A 26,816-nucleotide genomic window follows, 5' to 3' on the forward strand; every position below is an offset into this window, starting at 1 on the left:
TGCCCAAGGTCACTGGTTTTCCATGGACAAGTGGGGATTGAAATCTGGTCTCTAGAGTTGTAATCCAATTCTCAAACCCCTACAATGCATTGGATAAAACCATAAACAGTCCTAATTCTTGCCTGATAGAAATTCCAGGAGAGCTTTGGGAAGTGATACTCTCAGTCCCCTAGCCATATATGGCAGGTGCTGTTCTCTACCAGGCAGTCTTTGTTGTTCACTAGGCGGGTTATATTCTCCTTAGGGAAATGTGTCTCAGGTTGTGCAGGTGAGACATGCATGCACTCCAAAGTATGATTCAGTCATAGACATCTGAGTGCTGTAATTCCTTCTAGAAAAACTCTGTGCTAATGGCTCCCTCATATTATGTTTTTCTTTGTGTCTTTAGTTTAAATGCTGTGGCAGCCATAATTATACAGACTGGAGTGACAGCGATTGGATCAAATCTCCTGAAGGTAAAGGGAGGAAGGTCCCAGATAGCTGCTGCAAGACAATAACGAACAATTGTGGTCAAAGAGATCATCCTTCAAACATCTATAAAGAGGTAAAGATAAACCCAAATATGAACCATCACCCTTGTTCACAATCTAAACTGATCCCAGATGGTCTGAGACCACTTTTCTCAGTTGTAATTACACACAAGTCACCAGGTTAAAAAGTCATTTAGGAAAACAAAAACAAATCCCAGCAGATACCAAGGGTCCACTGTACTTCATGATAAGGCTAGTGCAATCTTTTGAATGTAATTTATTCTGTTATCTGCTTGTTCTTTTGGAGTTTTGAGTATGCAGCGGAAGAAACACATCCTAGCATACAACATTTGGACCTCGTGTCCCTAGAGCATTTTAAAAGTTCTTCTTTCTACTCAAAATGCCTCAAAGTTTATTTAATCATGAAATCCAATTTCTGACCTATCAGTCTGTAGAGTGTTCTTCCAGAAGAGGATGATGACAAAGCAGTCATTTTTCAGTGGGGCTCACAGGGGGATTAAATGATATGAAGAGCATGAATAACTTCTGCAACTAAGCTTGTTTTGATCAGGCAGAGGCAGACTAAATCCTGTGCCTTAGGACATGACTGTTGGTTGCTGAGAACAGGTGATTTCCCTGCTCCCCTCTCCATCTGCTTTTCTAAAGTGTTTTGTTAAAGAAGAGTAGAAGAGGAAAAGGGGATATCTTGAAGGAAGCAAGAGTTCTCCACTTTTATTTTCCCACTCTGTTTTCCCTTTAGTTTCTCTCCTCTTTCTCTCCATGGTCTTTTTTAAATATGTAATCTCCTTGGGAATGGTTCTCCTAAAGTGGCATTTAGATGGAGGGTGCTGTAAAAATAAATATTTCCAGAGAGCTGGGATGAACTGTAAAGCATTTATCTGATGTGTTTTTTACTCTGCTTTTGTGACTGACCTCCTACGTATAACAGGTTGTAAAGGGTGCATAGTTCTAAGACATTGCGGATTGTGGATCAAGGAAACTGCCCAATAAATTAATGCACATTAGTTGGATGTAGCATCTTCAAAGTACAGCTACTATGTATCTGTGCATCTCAAGCTATCTGATGTGTGGGACAAAAGTCCCCACCCCACCCCACTCCACCCTGTCATGTGCCAGGATCTGGTACCATATTTGTGGCCATTGGCTACAATTGTTTGTTTCTTTCCTGAAAACTTGCCAGGCATTGGCAGACAATGATTGTGGAGCAGCATTGTTCTGTAGACCATGGCTTTGATTATGAAGTCTAGCCAATTTGTCTATGCCTGGTAAGAATTTTGGATTAGATCCATGTTTATCTAGCATAGTTGGCCCTCTGTATCCGTGATTCAACCATCCATGTGTTGTTTTTTTTAATTCCCAAAAGCAAACCTTGTTGTTTGCCTTGTTATATAAGGGATATCATTTTAGTGCCCCATTGTATATAATGGAACTTGAGCATCCACAAATTTTGGTATCTACAGGGGATCCTGGAACCAAACCTCAGTGGATACCAAAGACCCCCTGTATAAGAGTGGCCATACACAATCTGTGGACTACATGCATAACCCAATTTTGAACTTCTCTCTGATGCTGTATTGCTGTATGTGGATGCTGTAAAAATCCCGTGGAATGTAGAATCTCCTTTACAGCACAGTGCTCATCAATACAGTGAAAATGTCATGTGGGGGAGGAGGGGAGGGCTAATGTTAATTTCTTTTTTAAAAACGTGGAAGTTAACACTTCTGGATTAAATAGGTTACAGTTTTTGGGGCTGGAGTACATCCCATCTTGGGTTTTGTGATGGTCAAAATTGGCTTCTGGACCCTCTTAAATTGTGTCTATACCTGACTTAACTTGTGTGGGGAAATACAGGGCTCCTGAAGACAATAAAACAAAATCCAAAGTACATGTTGCAGTGCTACCTTTATTAAGCCAACCAGAAGGGGTGCAGTGCATCTCACAAGCTTTCAAAGGCCACTGGTTCCTTTATCAGGCAAATGGAATGCCCCAAATACTGTATTTGAGAGTAGGTGCCAGTTGTGCTCTCACCAGACCAACCCATGAGTATTTGGTATGCAATAGACTGGCCTGTTGTGCATCCAATGCCAGAACTCGGTTGGATTCAGGGTTATTTGATGCCATGCTTCCTCCTCTCCTGTCTGGCTAGGCCAATCAACAAACTGAAATTGCTATCTTATAATGATAGATACTGTTTTTGGATTCCCATGAGATTTGATATCTCATCAGAGCCTGGAGATCTCATCAGAGATTTGAAGTCGCCTTATATAGACCTGCCTCGTGTGACATACCATTCTTCATCTGGCATCCAATTCTTTCCCATATGACAAGCAAACCTGTGCTTGCTTGAGATATTACAGAAAGAAGGTCTGTGCAGATGGAAAGTTCAGACCATTATAGTTTTAAATGTCTTCCAGAACAGTCATTCTCTCTCCCTAAGGAATCATGAGAGCTTTAGTGTAATTGCTCTACATTTGTGGAACTTCCTTCCTGAAACCCTGAGGAAAATTCCATCTCCAGTGCTTTAAAAAAAACGATTGGAGGGTGCACACACTTTTTCCATTAGGCTTTTTGGTCAACAGTGTTGCTTTTAGTTGCTGTTTTTGTAGCACTGTTTTTAAAGTTTATTTTCGTTGCAGCACTGAATTTTTCAGAAAAAGTAATATGCAAATATTTTAATAGATAAATCTGCTGTCAACAAGATGGTGTACCCCACAGTTCATCTAAAATTAGAGATGTATGAAAAATCTCTCAGGTGGCAAGATTTGGGTGAGACTGGCTATTTGGGCATGGCTAGACAGCCTCCAGTTCCATAAAGGTTCTTGCCTCTAGAACAGGAATGAAATACAGAATAGCATTTTCTTCCAGTTGAGTTTTCCACAATTTGGATAGAAAGTATCTGCAAAAAACCAATATGTCTTCCCTTTATGTAGCTAAGCGCACACAGCAAGCACACAGGCACATACTTCATGGATCAAAGAGATGCCAATAATTCCCTCCAATTATATTTTTTATAACTATTCCTTACATTTATTGCAGTTTTGAATTTTGTGCCTTTACCGAAATGTCAAAAATCTATCTTGAAAATGTATAAAATGGTTCCCATATAACAATAAAATCACTGTGACATAATCATGGAGAATCCTTTCCCCCATTTTCTTGTTTACCTCACAAGAATAAACCAAGTCAGGATTTACATCTCTATCTAGAATGTATAGAATTCCACATGGGCGATAGTGGTGTTCCTTTGCTTCAAAAGAAAGATTATAAAGCTGGCATATGATCTTTGCTTCTGCAGCCACTGTTTTTACAAAAAGATCAAGTGAGCAACGCAACATACTGAGAATCTGTAGGAGCTAGGAGGAGATTTCTGTGTTGTTGGAGAATCAAGGGTGGGTGGGAAGTGTGGGGATGCATCCATCTATTTTCCTGTAGCTGGAAATACTGCGAGAGGCAGCTACATGGTCTTCAGGAGGCCTGTGCAGATGACATCCTTGTATCACCTCCAACTATAGGAAAATAGCTGGATACATTCCCACTCATCTCCTCCATCCAACAACACAGAAATGCCTGAGGTGTGGGGTCTCTGATGCTTACAAAGTGAGTTGTGGAAGATTTTGATCAGTGCATGGATGAAACAGAATTCTGACCTCTGCAGCACCTAAAAATGATTTGTGATGGCACACGTCTGACTTGCACCATCATAATTTACCAATAGGATGCCAGCCAAATGCTTCTATTCCCACTGTCACAAAGATATCACTCCTTATCAAGCAGCCTTCTCTTCCTGCCAGCATTTGCATCACTATCCAGCTAATCCTGTTACATCTTCTGTATCTGCAATAATTTGGCAGGGATGAGGAAGGAGCAGGCAGAAGGCCAAAGGCAACATGTTCAAGATGGAGCAGGCAGTAACTGATCTCCTGAGACCCTGGGTGTTGCTTCATCTCTTTGTGGTGCCAGCTGCTGTAGATCTAAAGGTTGCTGGTGTTGTAGAGACTGAGGGTATTAAGCCTGGCCTTTTGCTCATTTACAGTCCAGTTTTTTGTTTGCTTGCTGTGTATCTTGAAAGATCTGACTATCAATACAGCTAAAAAGAAAAAAGACAAAAAAGAAAGAAATATAACATAAGAACACATTATTTAATTTTAAAATTATGTTATCCCTTTTTTTCCAGGGTGGCTGCATCACTAAACTGGAAAATTTCATACAGGAACACCTGAAAATTATTGGAGCAGTGGGGCTTGGCATTGCATTTGTACAGGTATGAAAGATTAAATTAGGTGAACTCAAGGCTTGAGAGATATATAGTAAGGGAAGTACTTCCCTAAATTTACTCATATGGGAAAGTGATTGATCAAAAGATAACATTTGAATAAAATTTGGCTCTTGGATGTTCATCATTCAGTTTACCACTAAATTGAAAGATGTCAAATGACAACATTTGCAGAAGACATCTGGATAATTAATCACAACATACGTGTAGATGGTTAGCATCTCTTTTCTCCATAATATAGGAATACCCTGAAAGGTGCATATTTTCTCCAGAACTGGCTGGAGAGGAGGTTGTTCATATTCTTCTGCCTGGTAGTTGTCCTAGATTGACCTTATGCCAGTTAGTCTGCTGCTGGAGAAAAAAGAAGTCAGGTTTTTTAAAATACCATTAGAGGTACTGATAGGCCCCTGAGTGAACATTTTAGTCATGCAAAAGTTGTCCTATTTGAGTACCTGTACAATATCCTAGAATTCTGAACACTTCAGGGGCTTTCTCTGAACATGGGTGAAAGCTATCTAAACAAGGAGATTTCACAGATTTGAGGGTTTTGAGGCTAGAATTCGTTTGTGTGGGGTTTCCCTCCTAATATTTTAGACCTTCTGAACACTTAAGCACTTTTTGGCCTTACAACTGAAGTTGACAGCCAAGATGTCTGAAGCCAACTCTACGACAGCTTACAGTAGTTGCATCCTGAACTACAGTACACTATTTATTTAATCAGCTTTGAAGGCAAGCTAGTACTCCGTTTAGAACTGATCTCAAAAGCTTTTAAAACCAAATGCTGAGAAATTACAAAATGGAGAGCAGGTAAAATTTCTCTCGACAAGCCCAATACCTGTCATGAGACTACAGTATTAGTCATAGAGTATTTAATGACATGTGGTTCAGTTGTATAGACCAGCCTTCTGCAACACTGTAATGCAGAAAAAATGGAAAGGTAAACAAACAATGGTTGACAAAAATCACTATATCTCAATTAGAATGGACATAAATGCAATACATAGTTTACAACTACAAAAATCACACCTGATACTACCTTAGGGGAAATATTTAGAACTTTGACTTGTTCTTCTGCTAAGATCCCATAACCATTTCACTGAAGTCATTCTACAGCTGTTCATTTCTCTGATAGAATCCAAATCAGCAAAAGGAAAAAAAAAGAAGTATAATTTTTATGAGATATATTTTTGTGTGTAAAACTTTGTGCAAATAAGCATTGAAGCATTTGACTTAAAGCAGAATCCTGTAAAACTGGGGTATTTTGGCCATTTCTTAGCCATACTGTTAACATTTGGGCTATCATATGCCTTACAAAGAAAGCCTGTATATGATAATTCAAAGGTATTAGCCCAATTCAGATAGTTCTTCCCCACCCACCCATTAACTTGCTGACAGGTTGGAAGAGGATGAGTCAAAAGGGACAACTTCATGAGGGTTCATCTCACATGGAGTGTGTCTGTACATACCGTAGCATATTTATTTATTCATTTATTTCATTTCTGTGCCACCTTTCTCCCAGGTATCCAAAGTGGCTCACAAATAAGCATACCTGTGGCAGAGAGGTGAAAGATTACCATATGCCCATCCTTCCATATTTAGTTAGCCTCAAAGACAATGTCTGAATAGAGCTATTGTCTTTGTTATAATTAGAACATTTGTTTATTTAAATATTTATATCTCAACCAAGTATCATTTGATCTCAGAGGTAGCATAGAAGTAACATCAATTTTAGCAGTTTGGAACAACTTGAAATTTAAAATAATAAATGATTGTTTAAACAGACTAAAACAAATTTAAATTTTACTAAAATAAATCAGATTAAAAGGTTAAAACTGTTTAACTTGATGTACACATGTGTTTTGGAAGAAATTAGTTGGGAACAAAGGTTTAATAAAGTCTTGTTTTTATTAATGAATGGAGCCAGCTTTAGCAGGAGTCAGGCCCCCAAGTACAGACATTTCTCAGTTGCAGTTCCACAATAGTGAAGCCTCTCTCATTTTCTCCTGTAAAGTGTTGATCTCACTGATGACAGATAAGAGCCCCCCTGCCCCCATCAGTCCTCCGTTCTTGGGTAGGCATAAATAAGCAGAGGCGCTCTTTTAGTGTCAAAGTCCCAAACTGTTTAAGACTTTGAATGTCATCATCAGCACCTTGAATTTTGACCCGAAGTGTATTATCAGCCAGTGCAATTCCTTTACGATTTTAAAGATGTATAAGGCTATCTGTTTTGACAAGCAGTGGTATAAAACCCAGGATTCCACCAACTGAAGCTTAAATAGCAGAGAATTTTCCTTCAGAAAAGCATGTGGCCACTGCTTTCAAAAATCATGTTGTATTGATCTTACAAATCAAAATATCACAGAAGGCTGGTCTGTAATTCAACAGCAATTGTTTTAATGTTCTGCAAATATTGCATTTAATTTCATTACTTATTTTGTCTGGATTTGGTATTGCATATAATACATCTCAGTTGACCACCATTTTGTAATTTTATTTCAGCTTGGGTTTCCATAGCCTTTGGGTTAAATTTAAGGCGTAATATGTTCCCTCACAGTGTTTTTTAAACTTTAGTTAATCATTGTGAGTAAGTAGGAGTCTAGATAATAGAAATAGGGATTAGCTATGACCTTGTTTTTCCTGTGACGCACTAATAGTTGTAGCTTAAATCTCATCTCAAATTGCACCATACGTGTTTGAATATTCTGGCCGATGAATATTGCCTTTGGGAAATGGTATTTATGTATGCACATGGTATTTGTTATATATTCCCAGAGTTAATATTTTGGTCCAGTGCAACAAAAATAGCAGCTCGCCTGCCTTCATTTGCTTTAATTAATCACTTGGGATACACACTGATGGCTTCAAAACTTGACTCTGTGTAAAACCTTCCCTACCTGGAGAGGGTTGCTACTTAGTAGATGCAACCATGTGAGGAATTGTGTATAAGTGTGATAGAAACCATAAAGTCATTAAAAAGCTATAATGTAAGCATATATTGTTGTTGCTTTTATATATAGGTCATTGTCTGCTCATAATTCTAGATTTCCCTATGAAATTGAGAGACTCTTGCTTCCCAGTTGCAGTAAGCATGTAAACAGAAGGCCCAATAACTCATGTGTTTCAAAGAAAAAAATTAAGGATTGGAGTGGGTGGAGACATGTCTGTGTTTTTATAATTGCCAAGATAGAGATGACTCAGGAAAATTACTGCACTGTTTATGGAGAGACGGGATGTGAACACAGATCTGTTTGTAGTGCAGTCAGAAAGCAGCCTCTAGTGGTGTTGCATTACAACAGCAGTTGGATTAAACACTGCCATTAGAAAGGGGTATTTTTAAATAGCTTTTTAAAAATTTCCCAGCAAAACTGATGTATTTTGTAGCAACTGTTACACCATGAGAGTTTGGACAATAATATATTAAGTTTCCTTAATTAGATGTGCCTCTCCCTTTGTTACCCATTTCAAATAATTTTAGAATGTTTCATTTCTTCTGCCACAAATGAAATGTGATTTAGTCTTAATTCCAAAGAGGTAACTCCAGAGACAGAGCATACCTTCTATTCAGAACTTGTTGTAAAAGTCAGTTCCCTCAGGACTGGCTTTTTTCAATGTGTATTTATGCACAAGGAATCTTTCTCTTCTCTCTCTCTTTTTTTAATTGTGGAAAATCCCAAAATAAGAAGGAATGCCTTTACTGGTGTTGTCTCTTGTCTCTTACTGCAGACAAAATGCCATCCTGCTCAAGTCTTCCTTTCATTCAAATGAATCAGGAGTAGGACACCTTTAATACCGCAGATGTGTTGGTCTATAATTCCAGCCAGCCTCTTCCATAATAACAAATTGTAAAGAATTCTGAGAATTGTGGTCACCAATATCTGGAGGGTAAACACTGCTCCATCATCCAATCAGTTATGAGCCAAAAAGATTTTTCAAACTCTGCCTAGTATGCTCCTCACTTCTGCCTATCAAACACTGTGTTATTCAAAATGCAGGGCAGGGGAAGCAGACATGAAGACATTGCAAACAAAAGTTGGTTCCCTAGTGCACAAACCCTTTACCAATCTGTCCCAACAAGTAAAATGACAGTTTTTGGAAATTGTCCAGGCATTTTATGAAGTATGGGCTCTTGTTTCTCCTCTGGCTTTGTAAAAGTGCAAGAGGTGAAAGTTCCTTTTTGTGTGTTCAGTATGTTGACTTGATGCAGAAACTCTTCCCATGTATTTCCTACCACTTACCCTTGTTGTATCTACCTTCCAGATATTTGGGATGATCTTCACTTGCTGTTTGTACAGGAGCTTGAAATCAGAACCTTACTAGGAGCTTAAAGTCCACCCACCTGCTCAACTCCAACACGTTCCATCCCATCACCCTACCCTTCATCCAGCAGCGTGGAAGAATCAACCTCACAAGGACTTTTGCTGCTTATTGAAACTTATTCTTGGATCACCCAGTGCCTCTGCCAGAGATAACAGCCCCCTTCCATTTTGCAGCAGTAAGGGGAGGTTAAGTGCTTCATCACCCAGCTGTGTTTCTTTGTGGTCCAAAATAATGTTGTAAAATTTTGCCTGCAAGAAACTGTAACAAGTCAAGCTGAGTATACAATCTGAAAGAGACGTCATCCAAACCACCAAGGATCCAGTGCTTCCTTGTTTCATCTTCAGTCTTTTTAATCAATATCTTGGATATTTCCTGAGGGATGAGAACTGGCCATGATGCAAAAAGCATACGCAGGTTGCAGGCTTCAATACTTTCTTCCTGCCCAGAAGAAATGCCATACAGAAGTCTGATGACAGCTTCATTTCATCCAAGGAAGACATTGCCCTTGCTAGCTGCCACCCCTGCTGGGCTATCTTTCACCTTGATTTTCTGGAGGATTTGCCCAAGAGATGGATGGACTAGCTTACCCAACCAAGCCAACAGTTCTTTTCTCAAGGACTCACTCCCTCCTGCTTGTGCAGAAGGTCCCTCTAAAAAGAGAGAGAAATGTTGTGCCTTTCAAACCATGTGTTGGAGGACATTCTTTTGTTCTCTTAATTAGAAGCCTTAGTCTATTTATAAAAGAAAGAAAAAAAAACCATACAGCTCTGGAGGTTTCAGTTAAAGTGGTTTCATGCCATTACAAAACTGTCAAGGTGCTGTCAAGATAAGCCCACTTTGTGGAATAAAACATGCCCTGACTTAGATCCTTCCCCAGAATGACACTTCATTTAGTTAGAGAGAAAATGAATTAGAAGAAAATAGCATTACTAGCTTTTATATCAATCTTAAAGGTTTCATTAGCCAGCCAGGTATTATCTGACTGGACTTGAGATCCAGAACTCATCTCTCTTGTTCCCCTCTCTCATTAATTTACTAAGTGTGCTACATTTTTTTTAAAGTTGACTTGGAGTATCTTTTTTAAAAATGACAGTAAGGCATGAACCAAATTGAATTACATGATACAAAGGAGAAGAGTGCCTGGTATCTTCTGTAACCATAGTGCCTACTTCCTCTTTCATGGGGGAAGTTGACTTAGGAATGACTTCCACCACTGGATTTGTTAGGTTTCTCAAGAGTTCATCTGTACCAAAGGTTGTCACCAATAGTTGTTTTCTAAGCACCCTTTATATGTCCTGGTTCTATGGCCAATGCCACAATATTACCCATCCTTAGCTTTTCCTATTGTACTATTGCCTCATGCCTTGGTTTCAATACTGGAACATTTTGGTTATCCCCTATTTCCACACTACATTTATGTGTCTAATTCTGCAGCAACAACATCCAAGAGAATATACTTCACATAACATTGAGAAGCTGCTAAGTAGATAATCGTGGCAGCTTGTGTATTGACATCATTAGCTTCTTTTCAAATAGTTGCATTGCAGGTCCATAGCAGATTTTCATCCCTGTCTTCCCAGGCATAGTAGCAAGAGAAATCAAATAGTCTAAAGGCATTTAGTTTTTCCTTTTGAAAGTTAGTGACTTCAGACCTGGCCATCCTTCTTCCCTAACCCATGAGTTTCCTGTGTGAATTTCTTCCATGAATTCTAAGTGGCTGATGGCCATGTGTAGCCCTGGCAGGCCAGCACTTCACATAAGCATGCTTTCCTGTAACTATTTTTTTTTTGTAGCTTATTGCACCTTCACAGAGGAGTGTCCCCTTGACTTTGTCAAGAGATTCCAACCCGATAGAGTATTCAGTAGGCAGCTAGGAAGGTGAAAATGAATCTTTCCATCATCATTATGTGCAAATGTAACACAGTGGAGAGATTTTCTGCCATTCCCATTGTCAAAAAGAACAAATATCTATATTGCAGGATAAAATTACTAAATTATTTCTTGACATCTGCATAGCATTTTTGCTTTGAGAAATTGATGACTAACTAAAATGGAAACTACTGACTACAGTTGCTTGAAACAGTATTTGACTACTGAAATGTCTATGTATATTGCTAGCCTTCTTTTCCCCCATCCTCCTATGAACTGTATTGTGCTATAAGGAGAGAGCACCAGGTGTGTCAGTTGATAGTTTGTCTCTGGTCTTCTCTTTTCCTCATACAATAACCATGCTTTAAATGCAATTTTATGTTGCTGGTCAATAAAGCTAATGTGTTATATTTTGTCCTATTCAATGGTGGAATGAAAACACAAGCAACAATGGAGTAGCAGAACATATGCTCATTGGAAGGATGAGCATTAGGGTACAGGGCAGATTGACACCCATAAGTTAATTTTTTCCCAGCTTTCCCAACTCTTCCCACTCTGCAGCTCAGATGCAATTACTGTAATGAGAGTGGGATATAGTGCCACCCAAACATTAGAAATGCTTGCATTCTAGAAATCAACTTTCATGAATGAGCACAATCTCTCATCTTTGGATCAGCTAGGTATTGCTAAAAGTAGAGATACAGCCCAACACTATATTGACAATGCAATGAACAAGAAACACCCAAAGCTTTTATACATGTGCGGTCAAACCAACCAGGCCATAGTTTTCAATTATTATTTTATAATTTTATTAGCTGGAGTTATTTGTCTCTTCCAAATTCATTGCAGTTCATACCCCAAAAGGTGAGGAAGTGGCACAAAGACAAGATAGTGTAGTTATGCAAGGTGGATTGGAAGGTAACACTGACTATTGCACTACGTTCGTTCATTCATTTGATTTTTTTAACTTGTCAGATCAATCATAAAAGGCATCTGATATTCCTGAAGATACATTTTTTCCTTTTCTTCCCTCTCATAACTCACAAGTCTAGCATCTATTGTACCCAGCATTATATGGTTGGCCCTCTATCCATGGATTCTTTAACCACAAATTAAACCAGTCTTGGCTTAAAACATTCCAAAAAATTGTAAACTCCAAACAGCAAACCTTGATTTTTTCTGTTTATATGAAAATCAAGTGAATTTTGCATGTCTGTGCAAAGAATAACTGTGTGGAGCAATACAAAAGCGGAATCCTCTCTCGCAATTCATTGCTATTTATTATAAGACCGCTGGGTGGTGTCTGGCTTTACAGCATGCTACAGGCAAAGAGGCAGGAGAAATGTTTCTGTCCTTAACAGCAAAATTGTATTTCTGCTTTGAGTTATATAGTGCAGGGTAACACAGCCACCTTGACCCAAGTAGAATTACTTTCTTTCCTCTAGTTCCCAAGCTAGGATCTCAGACATTGGACTTCACCTCGACAAATTCCTGGGCATTTATGCTGCTGTTGAGAGCCTCTTAAAATTGGAAGTACAACAGCATATGATGACCTGAAGTTGGTAACCACAGTTCCAGCTGAAAGTGATTTGGTTACCCCTCTGCTTCTCCTCAGATGCTAAGATGCATGTGTATGGTCAGGACAGTGATAAGTGAAAGGGTACATTTTCTTAAAGATCCCACTCCACCCTAGTAGATTGTCAACACAGAATGTCTCCATCCAGTTCAGCCCAGCTGCCATTACTAAATTAAACCATTGTAGTGTCACATGATATAGAAACACTGAACCTCTTCACCAAAATTAGATCCCTGGCTTTGGCTGAGTACATTGGGGTTTGTGAGCAAAGCAAATGTAATATATAGCTTTTTATTTTTATCTGGCATAGTAGAATTATAAAATGATCGAGTTGGAAGAGACCACAAGGGCCATCCAGTCCAAATCCCTGCCATGAAGGAATCTACAATCACAGCACTCCTAACAAATGACCATCCAGCCTCTGTGGATGTACTTAGCAGTCTATATCTTTGTCATGCACTAGGGCAGAATTGTTTTCATTTCACATGGGTTGAAGCTGGAAAAACAGCAGCAAGAACATTTGTTGCTGAAAAGACAAAATTGAGCCCTGTTTTTTGCAGTCCAAAAGCTCCTCCCAGAGTTCCATGTTCTCATTGATCATTACAAATGTCAAGAGACAAATTTTCACTAAAAATCATGAAGAAGAGCTAAATCTAGCCAAAGGAATCCTGCACATATTAAGTGGATGCTCCTACTCTGGTTCTGGTCAATCTTCATTACCTCTTCACTGGGTAGAGGCCATCTGCAGCAGCCTACAACCTTGAAAACCAGCATGGTGTAGTGGTTTGAGTGTTGGACTATGACTCTGAAGACCAGGGTTTGATTCCCAGCTTGGCCATGGAAACCCACTGGGAGATCATGGGCGAGTCACACTTTGAGCCTTAGAGGAAGGCAATGGCAAACCAGATCTGAACAATCTTGCCAAGAAACCCCCATGAGGTCATCATAAGTCAGAAATGACTTGAAAGTAAGCAGTAACAACAACAAAACCTTCAACCTTCATGACCTTCATCCTAGTATCAAAAGCCCACTGCAACTGATTAGCTCCCAGTATATTACATGGTACTGGTAATGGGAGGAGTGCAGCTACAGTGGGGAAAATGAGCATATTGCCCCCCAATAAAAATTGTGACCCCCCCAGTGAAATTTTCCTGCAGTTTTCCTCCCGAAATGTCTAGCATTTCTGAATGAGACAGAAAATTGTTCACATACACGACTCATATAGTTGTTTAGTTCATATTCCTTTGGTCATTTTGCCTGCTCCTTTTCTCTGGATGCCTAAACTGTATTTCTAAATGCTCACCTGAAGTTTTAGGTTACTGCAATGCTACAAAATTGGGACACTGAAGAAAAACAATGGGGGGGGGACCAGAATTCTTATTTGAAGGGAGCAATGTCCCCATTTTGCCTCCCTGTATCTTCACCCTGGGCAAAAAGAGTGAAGGTGAAGTGCAGAAACCAAAGAGAGGTGGGCTTCCTTACTTTTGGCTCTAACCCCACCCATGGCCAACCCAACCCCATATTGATGTCACTCCTAAGAGTGAAAAAAGTTGTCCTTCCCTTAAATGCCCGTTGAATTTAATGCTGCCATGGGCTCAATTGAACTCATGTTACAGTTGGCCCTCCACATTTGTGGCTTTGACTTTTATGGATTTGATTATTTGCGGTTTTGAATAATATGTTCTCTCTAGGACTCTCTAGATCCTCCAGTGCAGCTCTATCAGAAGCTGATCATAGAGTTGTGTTGGAGAACCTAGAAGTTCCCAGAGAAAACACTTTTTCAGGCATTTGTAGGTTCTCTGGCATGATTCTATGATCAACCTCTGGCAGATGCTGATCAGAGAGTTGCACTGGAGGACCTGGACACCTTTACTTAAGGTGTTCTCTTAAGTAAAAAGAATATTTTTTTCTTTGCATTTTTTGCACATTCAAGGAGCCAGTGAATGTGGAGGGACCACTGTACTGCTTTCCCACAAGCATTAGAAGTTTGACAGATGACTTTCCCCTCAAAATGGCTTCCCGTTGTCTCCAGTTTTGAATTCGGGCCCTGTAAGTCTCTTCGACTGCCATTTTTTCCAAATCAGATGCTTCAGAATTGGAAAAAATGGCCGCTGAAGCAACTGACGAGTCCGAATTCAACACTGGAGGCAATGAGAAGCCATTTTGAGGGGAAAGTCAGTGCAATAAAATCAGCCTAACTTCTGAATTTGGCTCAAATTCAGAAGAGGTAAGTCGAGCACCAGAGGTGGTGCAATAAAGTCCAAGATCTTAGGTGTTGTTACTGCTGTAATGGTGATGTATCATCCCTTATGCCACTCCTAGTAAAGGAATAAGTCTCAGTGGTGGATTTCCCTTCCAGTTCCCAACTGATTGTAGAAACACTTTCAGCAACATTTTCCCTTCAATCAAGTGATAACTACCCTCCCATAATTCTGGTTAATTACTCCAATGCTCTTCCACTTGTAGTAATTAACAAAACTGACTGTCAAGACAACTCATTTTGTTGGATTTGCGGTTATTGGCTGTCCGATGCCAGTGAAATATGACTGTTGCTCCCCCCACCCAACAGATGCACTGTTTATTTTCTTTTCTTTCTTTTCAAAAACAGGCAGGTAGTCAACACTTGCAGCTCTACTTGGCATGGAGATTGTATTTATTTATTTCATTTCATTTCATTTCCACACTGCCTTTCTCTGGAGTGGGATCCAAGGCAGATTGAAAGAAAAGAGTGTACAACAGCAACAGCTGCACAACAAAACAAGCCATGGGCTGCATGGGCTATTAGTGTGTTCCAGCACAATATTATCCCTGTATATTATCCCACAATGAGAGAGAGTCTGCTCCTCCAAATCCTCTGAGACATAAAGGTTCCAAGAGACTGAAAGCAGACACAAGCATCTCTCACATGACTACACATTAGTGAGTGCCAAGCACAAATTGAAAAGATGGGGAGTAGACACAGTGGGCTGGATGCTGCACTCTGAGGAGGATCTGGGCCCTGCTCAAAGAAAGACCATGTTGATGGGGAGCCTTCAAAGATCTTCAGTACAAGTGCATCAGCCTCCACACCTTAGCAATTGATCTGATCTAGGGGTAGCGTACACTTCCAAGGCCTATTTCTTAGCAAGCATGGCTATGGTAGTCAGGAAGCCTCTCACTTCCAAGCAAGGTATAATTGGCCCCCAGAATTTAAGAGGAAAGAAGATAGCTGTCTGTCTAGTTTCAGGAAGGACCATCTTAAACCCATAGGTGTATTGTCCCAACTTTATCAGCATGAGCTCAATCAGCCCCGTAAGTTTCTCTGTATAAAAACACCCTCATTGGAAATTATCTATCCACCTACATTATGGCTTTTATCAGGTTGCTTGTACTCACATAAAACATTAGCATAATCACTGGAAAAGAAAGTACTAAAATTATACTCTCTCATATATTCACTCAGACACCTCTATCTACATCCACACCTCCACCTCTGGTGGTGGCTTGTCCTTTTAATACTGGAGAGTCAGAACTGTAAAATGGTCTGTTTTTCAAATGCAAAAAGGTTGTTAGGAAGGATCGAATTAGGGGAATTTTAATTAGCTCAAATATTACAAGAGGTGAGTCCTAACAACGCACGCAGCGGGGTGGTGTCTCTATGTGTATACCAGAGGTCATCTAGTCCAACCCCAAGAAACAGAGACTCAGATGCCAAAGGAGGTGCAATTAAAATATGAACATTTATTAAAGCCACACAACAAATGCACACACACATTCAATGCTAAAGCAAGGGAGGGGTGAGTTCGGGAGTGAAGGAAAAGGATAGAGGCACCGTTGGGATATTTACGTTTGAAGTCTTCTCCAAGGCGACAGATTGAGGGATGATGGATGGTGAGACACGGCCGCGGGAAAAGAAAGTGGCGGCCGCGGTGGCTAGGAGCTGAGTTCCAGCGGGCAAAGCTAACTAGAGGCCGGTGAAAGTGAGCTTGGCTTCGCTCAAGTGATTTCAGCAGAGCAAAATGCTCAGGGAATGCAAGCTCAGAGCAGGATGCTCTACAAGCAGGGAACTCAGGCTCGGAACTGAATCAACAAGCCCAAGGAAGGGCTGGAAACGAGGTCCTTATATACTGCTAAACATAACCTCAGGCTATGGCAGCCTGGCAGACAAAAGGCTTGATGACTTATCTTTGTCTAAGCTGAAACTTACACAATGGATACACAAAGCATAGGTCTTCCACTTATTCAGGAGGGGACAAATATCTAGATGGCTGAACTGTTAAGTCAATCACTGGCTCATTAAGGAGGGAGCCATGGTTACTGTCCTCCTTGTCTCAGGTAGCTTGCGAATCCGGTATAGCAACTTCCAGAACTGCTGCTGAAAGGTTTAAATCTACCTTTTTCCTGTGACCATGCCTAGCAAGGCCTGCTCGCTTTTGGGATAATGGCAGCTAGCGATAGGGTCAGTCAGGGGTCATGGCTTCAGACCACATGGCACCCAAAATTTATATAAAACCATACAAGGTGCAATAATTTTACTGCCCTTTACATTCAACAGATCTTATCTAGTACAGTATAAGAAAACTACCTTCCTGTCTTCCTTCCTTGAAGCCCAGACCCAAAACTGATCAGCCACAAGTTCAAGAACTTCTCGTTACAATCTTTTAAGAACAGCTTATAGCTTCTGGAGAATTTTGCCATTTATGGCAGTTTTTCATCACCTTTACCTCTTGAGGAGAGTGGAACTTTTTCATATTAATGAGTCCTTGGGTCGCATTGGAAGCCTTAGTGTCTTGTCTCCTGACCAAGGCTTTTCTATTTTCTATTTCCAAACTGTCTGAGTTGTCACTGAACAGTCAAGGCTGTTAATGCAATCTGAAATAAAATGAAGGCTGATAGAACACTCTGGAAATCTGGAAAAAAATCAGACCAACACAGTTCCTTCTCCTTGTTTCTACTAAGGTCAGGACAACTGCCAATCTTTAAATCAATATCAATATCAATCATATGTACCACATCCAACTCCTTGTAATTAAAATAGCTTAACGGGAATTCTCTCTTTTAAAAATGTAATCATGGTTAAACATTTGAATGTTACAGAACAATAATCAGATCCTATTATCTCATGGGCTCAACTGTCTGCAGAGGAACAGCTCCAGGACATCACTAACAATATATATTCAGAATACATTTTTCTTTTGGGAGGTCTTTCAAATAGACCAGGAGGCCTGGACTACAGTAGGCACTTAATATCCTCTGGGGTTTGGTTCTAGAACCCCCCCATGGGTAACTGTGGATGTTCAAGTCCTATTAAATAAAATCTGTGGATGTTCAAGTCCTATTAAATACAATGGATAGTAAAATGACGTCCCTTGTATAAAATGGACAAATCAAGGCTTACTTTTTGGAATATATATATATATATATATATATATATATATATATATAGTGTGTGTGTGTGTGTGTGTGTGTGTGTTGAATATTTTCAAGCCATGGATGCATGAATCCATGCATCAGGAATCTATGGCTACAGACTGCTGACTGTATATGATGCCACTGTATAGATAGTCAGCCCTCTGTATCCACGAATTCTTCATGCACAGCTTCAGCTACCCATGGCTTGAAAATATATATATTTTTTAAATCCAAAAGCAAACTTTGATGTTGCCATTTGATGTAAGGGGCAGCATTTTACTACACTATTGTATTGGATGGAACTTGAACATACACAGATTTTGATATACAAGAGAGGGCCTGGAATCAAACACCAGTGGATACCATGGGCCAGTAGGCAAAATTCCTCCACTCAGTATCTCCAGGGACATGGTGGGTTTTTCCAGTTAATTCTGTTTTCAAATTGTGGTGTGTAGGAGTGGGACACACTGGGGACCCCAAGAAGTTGGACGTGGCCCATAGGCAACTCATTCCCCAGCCCTGGTCTGAGGTGGAGGGAAGTGAAGCTCTATAAGAAATGAAAGTAGCATAAGCAGAGGAAGTTGTTCCTCATAGCCAAAGATACTCCTGGGAGGCTAGTTTCCTGGAGAACCATTGCTCTAAGGAACAACTAGTTTTCCTCCTCTACTTGTCCTCAGTCATATGGCACTGGCTAATTTCCATCCCAGCCTTCCCAGAGTGCCTTTAGCTTTGAGTACCCATCTGCTTGATGCTGGCAGCCTCCTTCTCTCAGTAATGATGGAAACATAGGCTAAGATCCTTTGGCTGGGCCAACATAGTTATGCAGATGTCTGAGATGAAGGCAGCAGTGGTGGCAGGAAGAAGAAAACACTTGCCAGCAGAAAGGAAAAGTAAAAACACTCAGTAGCAATGGCAATAAGATGGGATGAGGCATTGTGGAGGAGTAGCTTGGAAAGTCACCTGTGCCATATATTGCTCACTCCTCTATTAGGGTAATATCAACAAAACTGACATGTGAAAGCACCATGACTTTGCTTTTCAAAAGTCCATTTTTTAAACAAGAGCAAACTGACTGGGAAGGATTTTGGCAGCCTTCCTAGGCATCTACTCTAGCTGTATGTGGCTGTCAGCTGTACTCCTGCAATTCGGTGCAATCACTCAGCGGTGCTCCAAAGAGGTCATGCATGAATTTGGTCCTATTCATTTCTTTCCTTGGAAGAAGGCCAAGGCACTGAGCATTTTACTGAAGTGTAGCTGCTCTTTAATAGCCATGTCATGAAGAGAAGGCAGGGATGTGTTGGTGGCATCTTGTGACTTAACAGTGGGGTGGAGGAATAAGCAAAGATAGATGGAGTATCCATGAAGTCCAAAAGGAAAGGTCATTTGGGAGGGGACAGGCGGAAAGGTCATTTTCTCAAATTCACTAAAATCATACAAATAACAGGGACGGCCAGTCCCCAGCACAGAAATTCACTTAATCACATTGTTACACAGGCCTGTGTAGCCAGCACAGAGTTTAAATCATACACCTCTTTCCCCTAATTTGTTGAAAAAGAAACACATTCCCCTTAATCTTGCTGCAGTTTCCCCCACACATACACACAGAGGCCATTAGGGCCTGCAGCTTTCATTCCCTGGCTTTTATAATCACTCCTATTGCAGACAAAAAGGCTTTTTGAGAGCAGGGCACTTTGGAGCAGCAAGAAGCACATTCTTAGCAATAAAAGAATCTTGCTTGGCTGAGATAATGATCTCTCCAATTTAAAGAATCTCCCCAGCATTGCCACCACAACCAGCTACCACCATTCTGCCAGGTCTCCATAGGAGAGGAACATTTCCCCTGTGCCTTGAGAAAAACAAGTCATCCCTCGCCCCTTCTTTTCAGTGGAAAATGTTAAGTGAGAAAAGTAACACTGCCACCTGCTCCTGCTGACATGATGTGCTATTAAAGGAAGTTTAAAATGAGGAGCTCCTAGAAGCACATTTATGGAGTCATTTGGCTTTCCCAAGATCAACAGGAGCTTTACTTTGAGTTTCATAACTCCATGGCCTTCTGCTGTGTGCAGCTCATGTTTTGTTTCATGCAACTGAACTTTACAATGCCCATTGGTTTGTTTGTGAGGAAGGTTTGTATCCACAAGCATTCAAAAGTCTGTGTGGCCCTTTAGATACTGTTGGGCAGCAGCTCCCAACAGTCCCATCGGTCAGATCAGAACGCACAGGGAAGACATTGAAATCCTTCTCCCATATCCTCCCACCCTGAGTCCTTGCCATTCAACAACAGACCTACACACAGATTAACATGTAAATCACTTCCACTCAACCAAGGGTCGCACAGCATATATACCCCACTCTCTTCCATGCCAGCATTCTCTGATGATGCCAGCCACAGATACTCATGAAACACCAGAAATAAACTCTTACAGAACATGGCCACACAGCCCGAAAAACCTACAAAAAACTATGCTGCAACTTCTCTTAGCTTGCATGTTCTTCTTCCTTAATAATTTTTGCCATTTTGACCATATTCTGATATTGCTCGGCCATATGTGTCCTGGTTTTCATCTGTAAAATGTTGGAAGATTTTATGCATACCAGATCTGATGGGGAAAAGATCTGTGATTCCCACCAGCAAATTGTTGGGTGAAAATGTTGTTGTTATGTGCCTTCCTGTTTAAAGCCTTAGCTTAGAAGAGCATTCACTCCAATAGCACCTCAAGTAGAGGCAAGTTTTTACACTTGCCCAGTTTTCCCTCCCTTTATGTCTTGTTGAGGAGTCAGTTAACATCAACATTTCAGCAAATCACTTAAGACTTTGCTTCACAACAGGCTTCATCTGCACCAAGTCATTTCATTCCATTTAAGCTATACGATATACCTGAAGCTGCACTGTTATATTCACATGCCACAGAGGTTTGTAAATAGTTGTCAATGAAAGCATAATCATATTAGAAATGAGTCAGAAAGGTAGGTAGGGTGAATGTAAAAATAAGAAATGCTCAACGTACAGCATCTCTATTACAAAAAGGATGCAGAGTTTACATACTCAGTTCCCATATTTTCGTCTAGCCACCTGTAATGAAGGGGCTGAGGTGCGCTCTTTGCTATAGGTAGAGATAATAAACAGCTTTTTATGCTCTGTCAAACTTTTTGGGTTCTACTTTTTGTGTGGGGAAAATGCAGTGTGTGGGTCACATATGTTCCCCTTTCCCTGCATTTAGTGGCCTCCTCACCCCTCTAATATATATGTATGTGTGTGTGTGTGTGTGTGAGAGAGAAAAAAATCACCCTGCAATAGCCAAACTGCAGGAAAATGGCTTTAACATAGAGCAGTTCTATCTTGTTTGCCACCTCAAACCTCCCAAACACACATACACACCCTTCTCAATATGGCTTTCAGTTGAAAATGGAACTGGAATAAAACAAGCAAGAAACTAGAAATGAGGTCACTGGAAATGTCTGGAAGTAACATGATGTCAATTCTGGTTCACCAGAGAGATGCCATGTAGTATGCCACAGGAGATATGTTTCCAAATTCTCTGTATAAGGTTTTCATTTTTTACTTTGATACAAGCCCATTAAAATATATATTTTTTTATTTTGATACAGGGGCTTGTATCCAAATAAAAAATAAACACCATCTATAGAACACTTTGAGATATATCTCACCTTTTCTTTTCTTGTGGGTTCCATTGCGTGCTCTTCAGTATTTGTCTCTTCCATCCATCTTCGACGTCCTACGATACTGCTGGGCCCTGTCCTTTGCAGCTATCAGCATGTTGTCTTCCATTCCCACCCAATCCTTTTTCTATTCTTTTCTAAAGAGAAGGTAATGCTCTTTCATTATGCATCCCCATGCTGGGTGCTATTATAGAGTACTTTACATTTACTGTATCTAAATTAAATCTCATCCCATTTCAACTCATCCATTTGGCTGAGGTCTCTCCGTCACTAAGTGATTCCATTTATCTGCTGTTTTTGCAAGCCCTCCTTGTTTGATCCGCAAATGTAATCAATATTGCAATGTGTTTTCACCTCCAAAACCACTAATGAAGATTTCAGAGAGTAGCCAGCTTCAGACTGACTGTGTGCTTCCTGCCCCTAATATATCATGCTTGGTTTCAGAAGTGTTCTGCATAATTGATTGTGGATGAATTGTCAGCTCACTCTCTAGTTGCACCCAACGATAGTCCCAAAGGGAACACTTCAGTAATGTGTCACAATTTCAGAGTTGCCAATCTTGAGTAAAGCAGAATTAAGTCTTTAAAAAACAAACAAATAAAATTATAATCATATCTAAGTCTGAATCCTATCAGTTATAGCTAGAGTAGAACCAAAGAATCAAGGGGATTTACCTGTATGTTGAGTCACAGTTCAACAGTTTGTTAAATGGGTCTATTGTGGTTGACACTTAACAAAGGACCCACATCCTTTGATTGCCCAACATACACAGCAGGTGTCCTTTCACACTGTATATTTATAGCCCTATGATTCCACTATAACTGCCATGCCAACATCCTATGGAATCTTAGGATTTGAAGTTCTGAGAGGTATATTGAGAATTCTCTACCTGAGGGCTCTAGTGCCTCCCCAAACTACAAGTCCCAAACCACAAGCCCCAGGACACTATAGAATGAAGTTAAGGTGGCAGTTAAGGTGGAATCATTGTGTTGTGATTGTGTAAAGGGCCCCAGCTATTATCGGTGGTAAATATTATGAAGATTAGTAGATACAGTTTTTGTCACATGATTACTTTTTATGGCATTTTCAGGTTGGTTTGCGTTAAGCTAATGAGTTCTGTCTTCAAAAGAAGTGCTGGACCGAAGTTTGGGAAATAGGTAATCATGCTGCCTGGGAGATTCTAGGCAACTATACTGCTATAACTCCATTTTAATGGCCATGGCTGTAGCCTATGGAATCCTGGGCTTTGTAGTTTAGTGCGGCACCAAAGGAGATCTCTGCCTGAGAAACAAACACAGCCCTCCCTAAACTACAAAATCCACAATTTTGTATGATGTTGTCATGATGGTTAAAGTGCAATCATAGCACTATAAGTGAGCAGTATGAAAGGACCCCAGGAGTTACAGTCCGCAACAACATCATTTCAAAGCTGTGGGTCAGACAAAATCCCCATACAGCTGAGGCCCTGTGAATTGAAAAGAACTGTCACAAGCTATAGTGAAAGAGAATAGGAGACCACAGCAATTTTTTTCATTTAGCTGTTTCCTCGAAAGTGTTACATTCCCTTTGGAAGACCTTTTATAAGACCTGCTCTTATAAAATGGTAAGCCTTGCATTTGAAGTTTTTCAACTCCATGTGTGTGTTGCATTAATATTTATCTTCGTGACACTTTAGTAAGGAAAACTTAGGTACTTTCTGATTAGAAAAAGATGTTCTGTGAGAAATGCTGCCTAAAGCCATTCGGTATCTAGCAATATTAAATTCCCTTTGTCAGCTAAATCTGCAATTTTCTCAGAGGAGGCTGTTGGGTCTAGCTGGCACTATCTGTTCTTTATGAACACAAGTTGCTTATCACTCACTGTGTTGTTCTTTCATAAGGGCTGCTGACATATTGATTCCCATTCTACATTAGCCTGCCTTGGAAATTGTGGCTTACCACGAGTGAGTAGAATTGACAATATGCAGGAGCAGAAGCCCAGTTTTTCCAAGCAGATTAAAGGAAAGGCTCTTATTGCTGAACCCACCTTCCCCAGAAGGGCCTTCTTAGTGACCTAGGCCTTCCAGAGCAAATTAATATCAGCTATCTCTGTATATGTGGTGGGTTCACATGCAAATGTGTATATACTGTAGTAAAGATGAAGACAGTGTAGTCCACAGATAATCCTAAAATCATTTTTGTGGCCTTGACCCTACAGTGATATATAGGAATTACGATGAATGGGTAACATTAGTACAAAAAATATGACTAAGGATTCTGTATGGTGTGGTATGGGAGGAGATCAATGGGGTAAAACAGGGGCAATTCTTACAAAAAGCAAGAATTCTGACACACAACTGAAACGTTCTTTCAGTCCCCAAATTTATAGCATTGCAGAGAGTGAGACATGGAAAATTATTAACAGCTACAACTCATATATTTGCTATGTTCACATTACCTTGGTAGCTTTGCTTGCCACTTTTCTTTTGACACCTAAACTGTATTTCTAAATGCTCAACTATAAGTCACTGCAGTGCCAGAAATTTGGGCCTGAAAGAACATTTCATTGAGAAGCAGAAATCTTATCGAATGAGGAAATGCTCTTCTTTTGCCCACCTCTGTGCCCATCCCTGCTTATATGGCAATTAAGATGAGAAGAAGCTATTCTGTTGGCAGCAATGGACACTCAGTGCTGTGGAGAATAAATCCATTGCTCTGGAGAAAATCCATTGCTCAGAACAGAAGAGTCAACTGTATACTGAGGTAGATGAGTGCTCTATCTGCACCAGTATTTTCTACATTGGTGGGCAGTGGTTTTCCAGGATTCAGGCAAGGGTCTGACTCTTCGCCAGCCCTACCCGAAGATGCTTGAAGAACTCCTACCTGGGGTTCTTGGGATGAGATTCTACATAATCTCATCATTGTTGACTTATCCACCAGCAAAACTATGCTATGCTAGCACTACCCAATACACATTGTACTAGGTACCACCATAGTGCAATGTATGAGAAACAGTGAATATGCCTAGCTGTCACCTCACTGCACAAGGCAAAGAGGTGTTGTGCAATGCACAGTGCACAATGCACATTGACACACTACTCTAGGTGAATTGTTGTGCATATGCAATGGTTCTGCATGCTGAACATAATGAAAACATAGGCTAGTTGGAATTTGGATCCATGATTTTACCTTTACAATATGTAAGTATAATTTATTTTTGTTGTAAGTTTTCATCATTATGGATTCTGGCAGATTTACAGCATATAATTCAACAGAGGTTTGCATTGGTGAAATGGATAGAATAACTCCTGGGATCTGCACATTGAACATTACTCCTAACACCATCAACTGGATATGTTCATTCCACATTGTTGTTTTTAAATCATTCCACATGCCTAGCAGAACTTACACTTATGTATGCCACCAACAAGATTCTGGTTAATGTGTGCAAAGTTATGGCCCATTTCTAGCAATGTCTCAGATTGCCCCAGTCATCCATGTGCTGGCAATTGTTATGAGATGAATGAGACCTCTTTGCCAAACTAAACACCATTTGCCTCATGGCATGCCTTGTGGAAAACATGTGCAGCTTGATGCCAACTTTCTATCTTCTGTTAGAGCCGAGGGATCTGTACATCATCTGCACAGTATACTTTAAACCCCATTTTCCTTTTGCAGTCTTCCAAATGATTGTGGAACAGTGATTAAGTTTCTGAAGGATTTCCCACATAATTCCCATAATGCTCAAGAAAGCAGAGAGCAAGCTATTTCTTTATCTGTCAGCAAACCAACAACAGAGCTTTGAAAGGTTCCTTTTTTGGATTATAGTTCCCAGAACCTCCCAGACTGAGAGGAATCTAAAATCTGTAGTCCAACAAAGTAACTTTTCCTGAATTCTGAGAAGCAGAATATTAAAAGAATATGCCAATAGATCACTGGACAGTTTTTCAGCAACACCACAGGGAGCTTTTTGCTGCTGGTTTGAGACGATGAGCTTAAACAAGATTGCTGAAAACAACTTTAGACTGATTGTGTCTTCCGCAGTTAAGCTTTGGCTCAGCATGATGCACACTGCAAAACTATGTGATTTCCCCCTTTTAAGTCACCACATCTAATGTTCAACTAAATCTATGCCTTTGGATTAAAGCACTTTGGGGAAAACCCTAAATTTCTGTGTCTGGAGCTCCTGGAACCTTCTTGACTGTCTTGCTTTTCAAATACACATACACATTTTCTGTTAGACAACCCTGAGCTATGGTTTACAGTTGAGTTGTGGCTCCACAAACAGGGTGATAATGTAAGTGGCCTGTCTTCTAGGACCCATTATACATCATTCCCTACTAGGTTCCTTTGTTGCCTTTATGGTTTATATGAGGATGTCAACAGCTAATCCTCTCCCTTTGTCTCTTTTCCCCATTCTCTAGCCCTTTGGTGCTGACTCTGTCATTGTTTCTGTATCCCATTTCCAGTATAAATGCTTCTGATGTAGAAGACTTATTTTCCTTCCTTGTATCTCCTCTGCTATGTGGAACAACAACTTTACGAAAACTCACAGGCAATTACGTTAAATTGAGAGCTATAACAGTTACACTAGATTGGTCCCACTTCTCAAGAAATACAGAGCAAATACATACATATGTCTTTAGCTGAATATCCCATGTTCACAATGCTGAAAGCAATATTATACATGTATGTGTTTCACAAAATGATCAACTTTTTCAGAATGGCAGAGGAGGGGGAACTGTGCAGGTGCTGAGCCTTGTAATGTTTTATCAGGGCTTCATGAGGACATCAGCAGAGGCACTGCAGAACAATCATTCAACCTCTAAAAGGTTTTTAAATGTTAAGGTTATATGAGAACATAGTACAAAGAGCAGAAATCTCTTGCTTATCAACAGTGATGTCACAAACACTATCCAATAGGTACTAAGAGGTACCTTATTCTAAGGAGATTTATTAGTAACGGTCCCCTTCATTCTAAAGAGCTTTACTAATCAAAATAATCAGTGTTTTTCTTCACAGAACTGGTCAGGCCCAAATGCCTGGCTCCATGGAGAAATAATGCAGTTAGACACCACATTAAGTGTTGCAGCTCCTGGGATTTGTAGTTTATCAAGGTATTTAGCCTTTTTTGCCAAATAGTGCTGGTGCCTCACAAAACTACAAAACCCAGGATTCTGTAAGATGGAGCCATGGCAGTTAAATTGGTATCAAACTGCATTATTTATATGGTAGAGATG

General features: G+C 40.2%; 2 protein-coding genes across 3 annotated transcripts in view; one reads left to right on the plus strand and one right to left on the minus strand.

Annotated features, from left to right (window-relative positions):
* Nucleotides 1-11,360, plus strand: part of CD151 (CD151 molecule (Raph blood group)) — a 55,338-nt gene extending 43,978 nt beyond the window's left edge. For both annotated transcript variants that reach the window (XM_042466314.1, XM_042466324.1), the window contains 3 exons: nucleotides 389-544; nucleotides 4,666-4,752; nucleotides 9,022-11,360. In XM_042466314.1, the coding sequence (XP_042322248.1) occupies nucleotides 389-544; nucleotides 4,666-4,752; nucleotides 9,022-9,081 (303 nt within the window). In that variant the 3' untranslated portion in view covers nucleotides 9,082-11,360. The remainder of the gene's footprint in view (nucleotides 1-388; nucleotides 545-4,665; nucleotides 4,753-9,021) is intronic.
* SLC25A22 (solute carrier family 25 member 22) overlaps nucleotides 1-26,816 on the minus strand; it is a 723,963-nt gene that overhangs the window by 387,907 nt on the left and 309,240 nt on the right. The gene's annotated exons all lie outside the window — the stretch shown is intronic.

Source organism: Sceloporus undulatus, chromosome 1, assembly GCF_019175285.1.
Source record: "Sceloporus undulatus isolate JIND9_A2432 ecotype Alabama chromosome 1, SceUnd_v1.1, whole genome shotgun sequence".
Lineage (NCBI taxonomy): Eukaryota > Metazoa > Chordata > Lepidosauria > Squamata > Phrynosomatidae > Sceloporus > Sceloporus undulatus.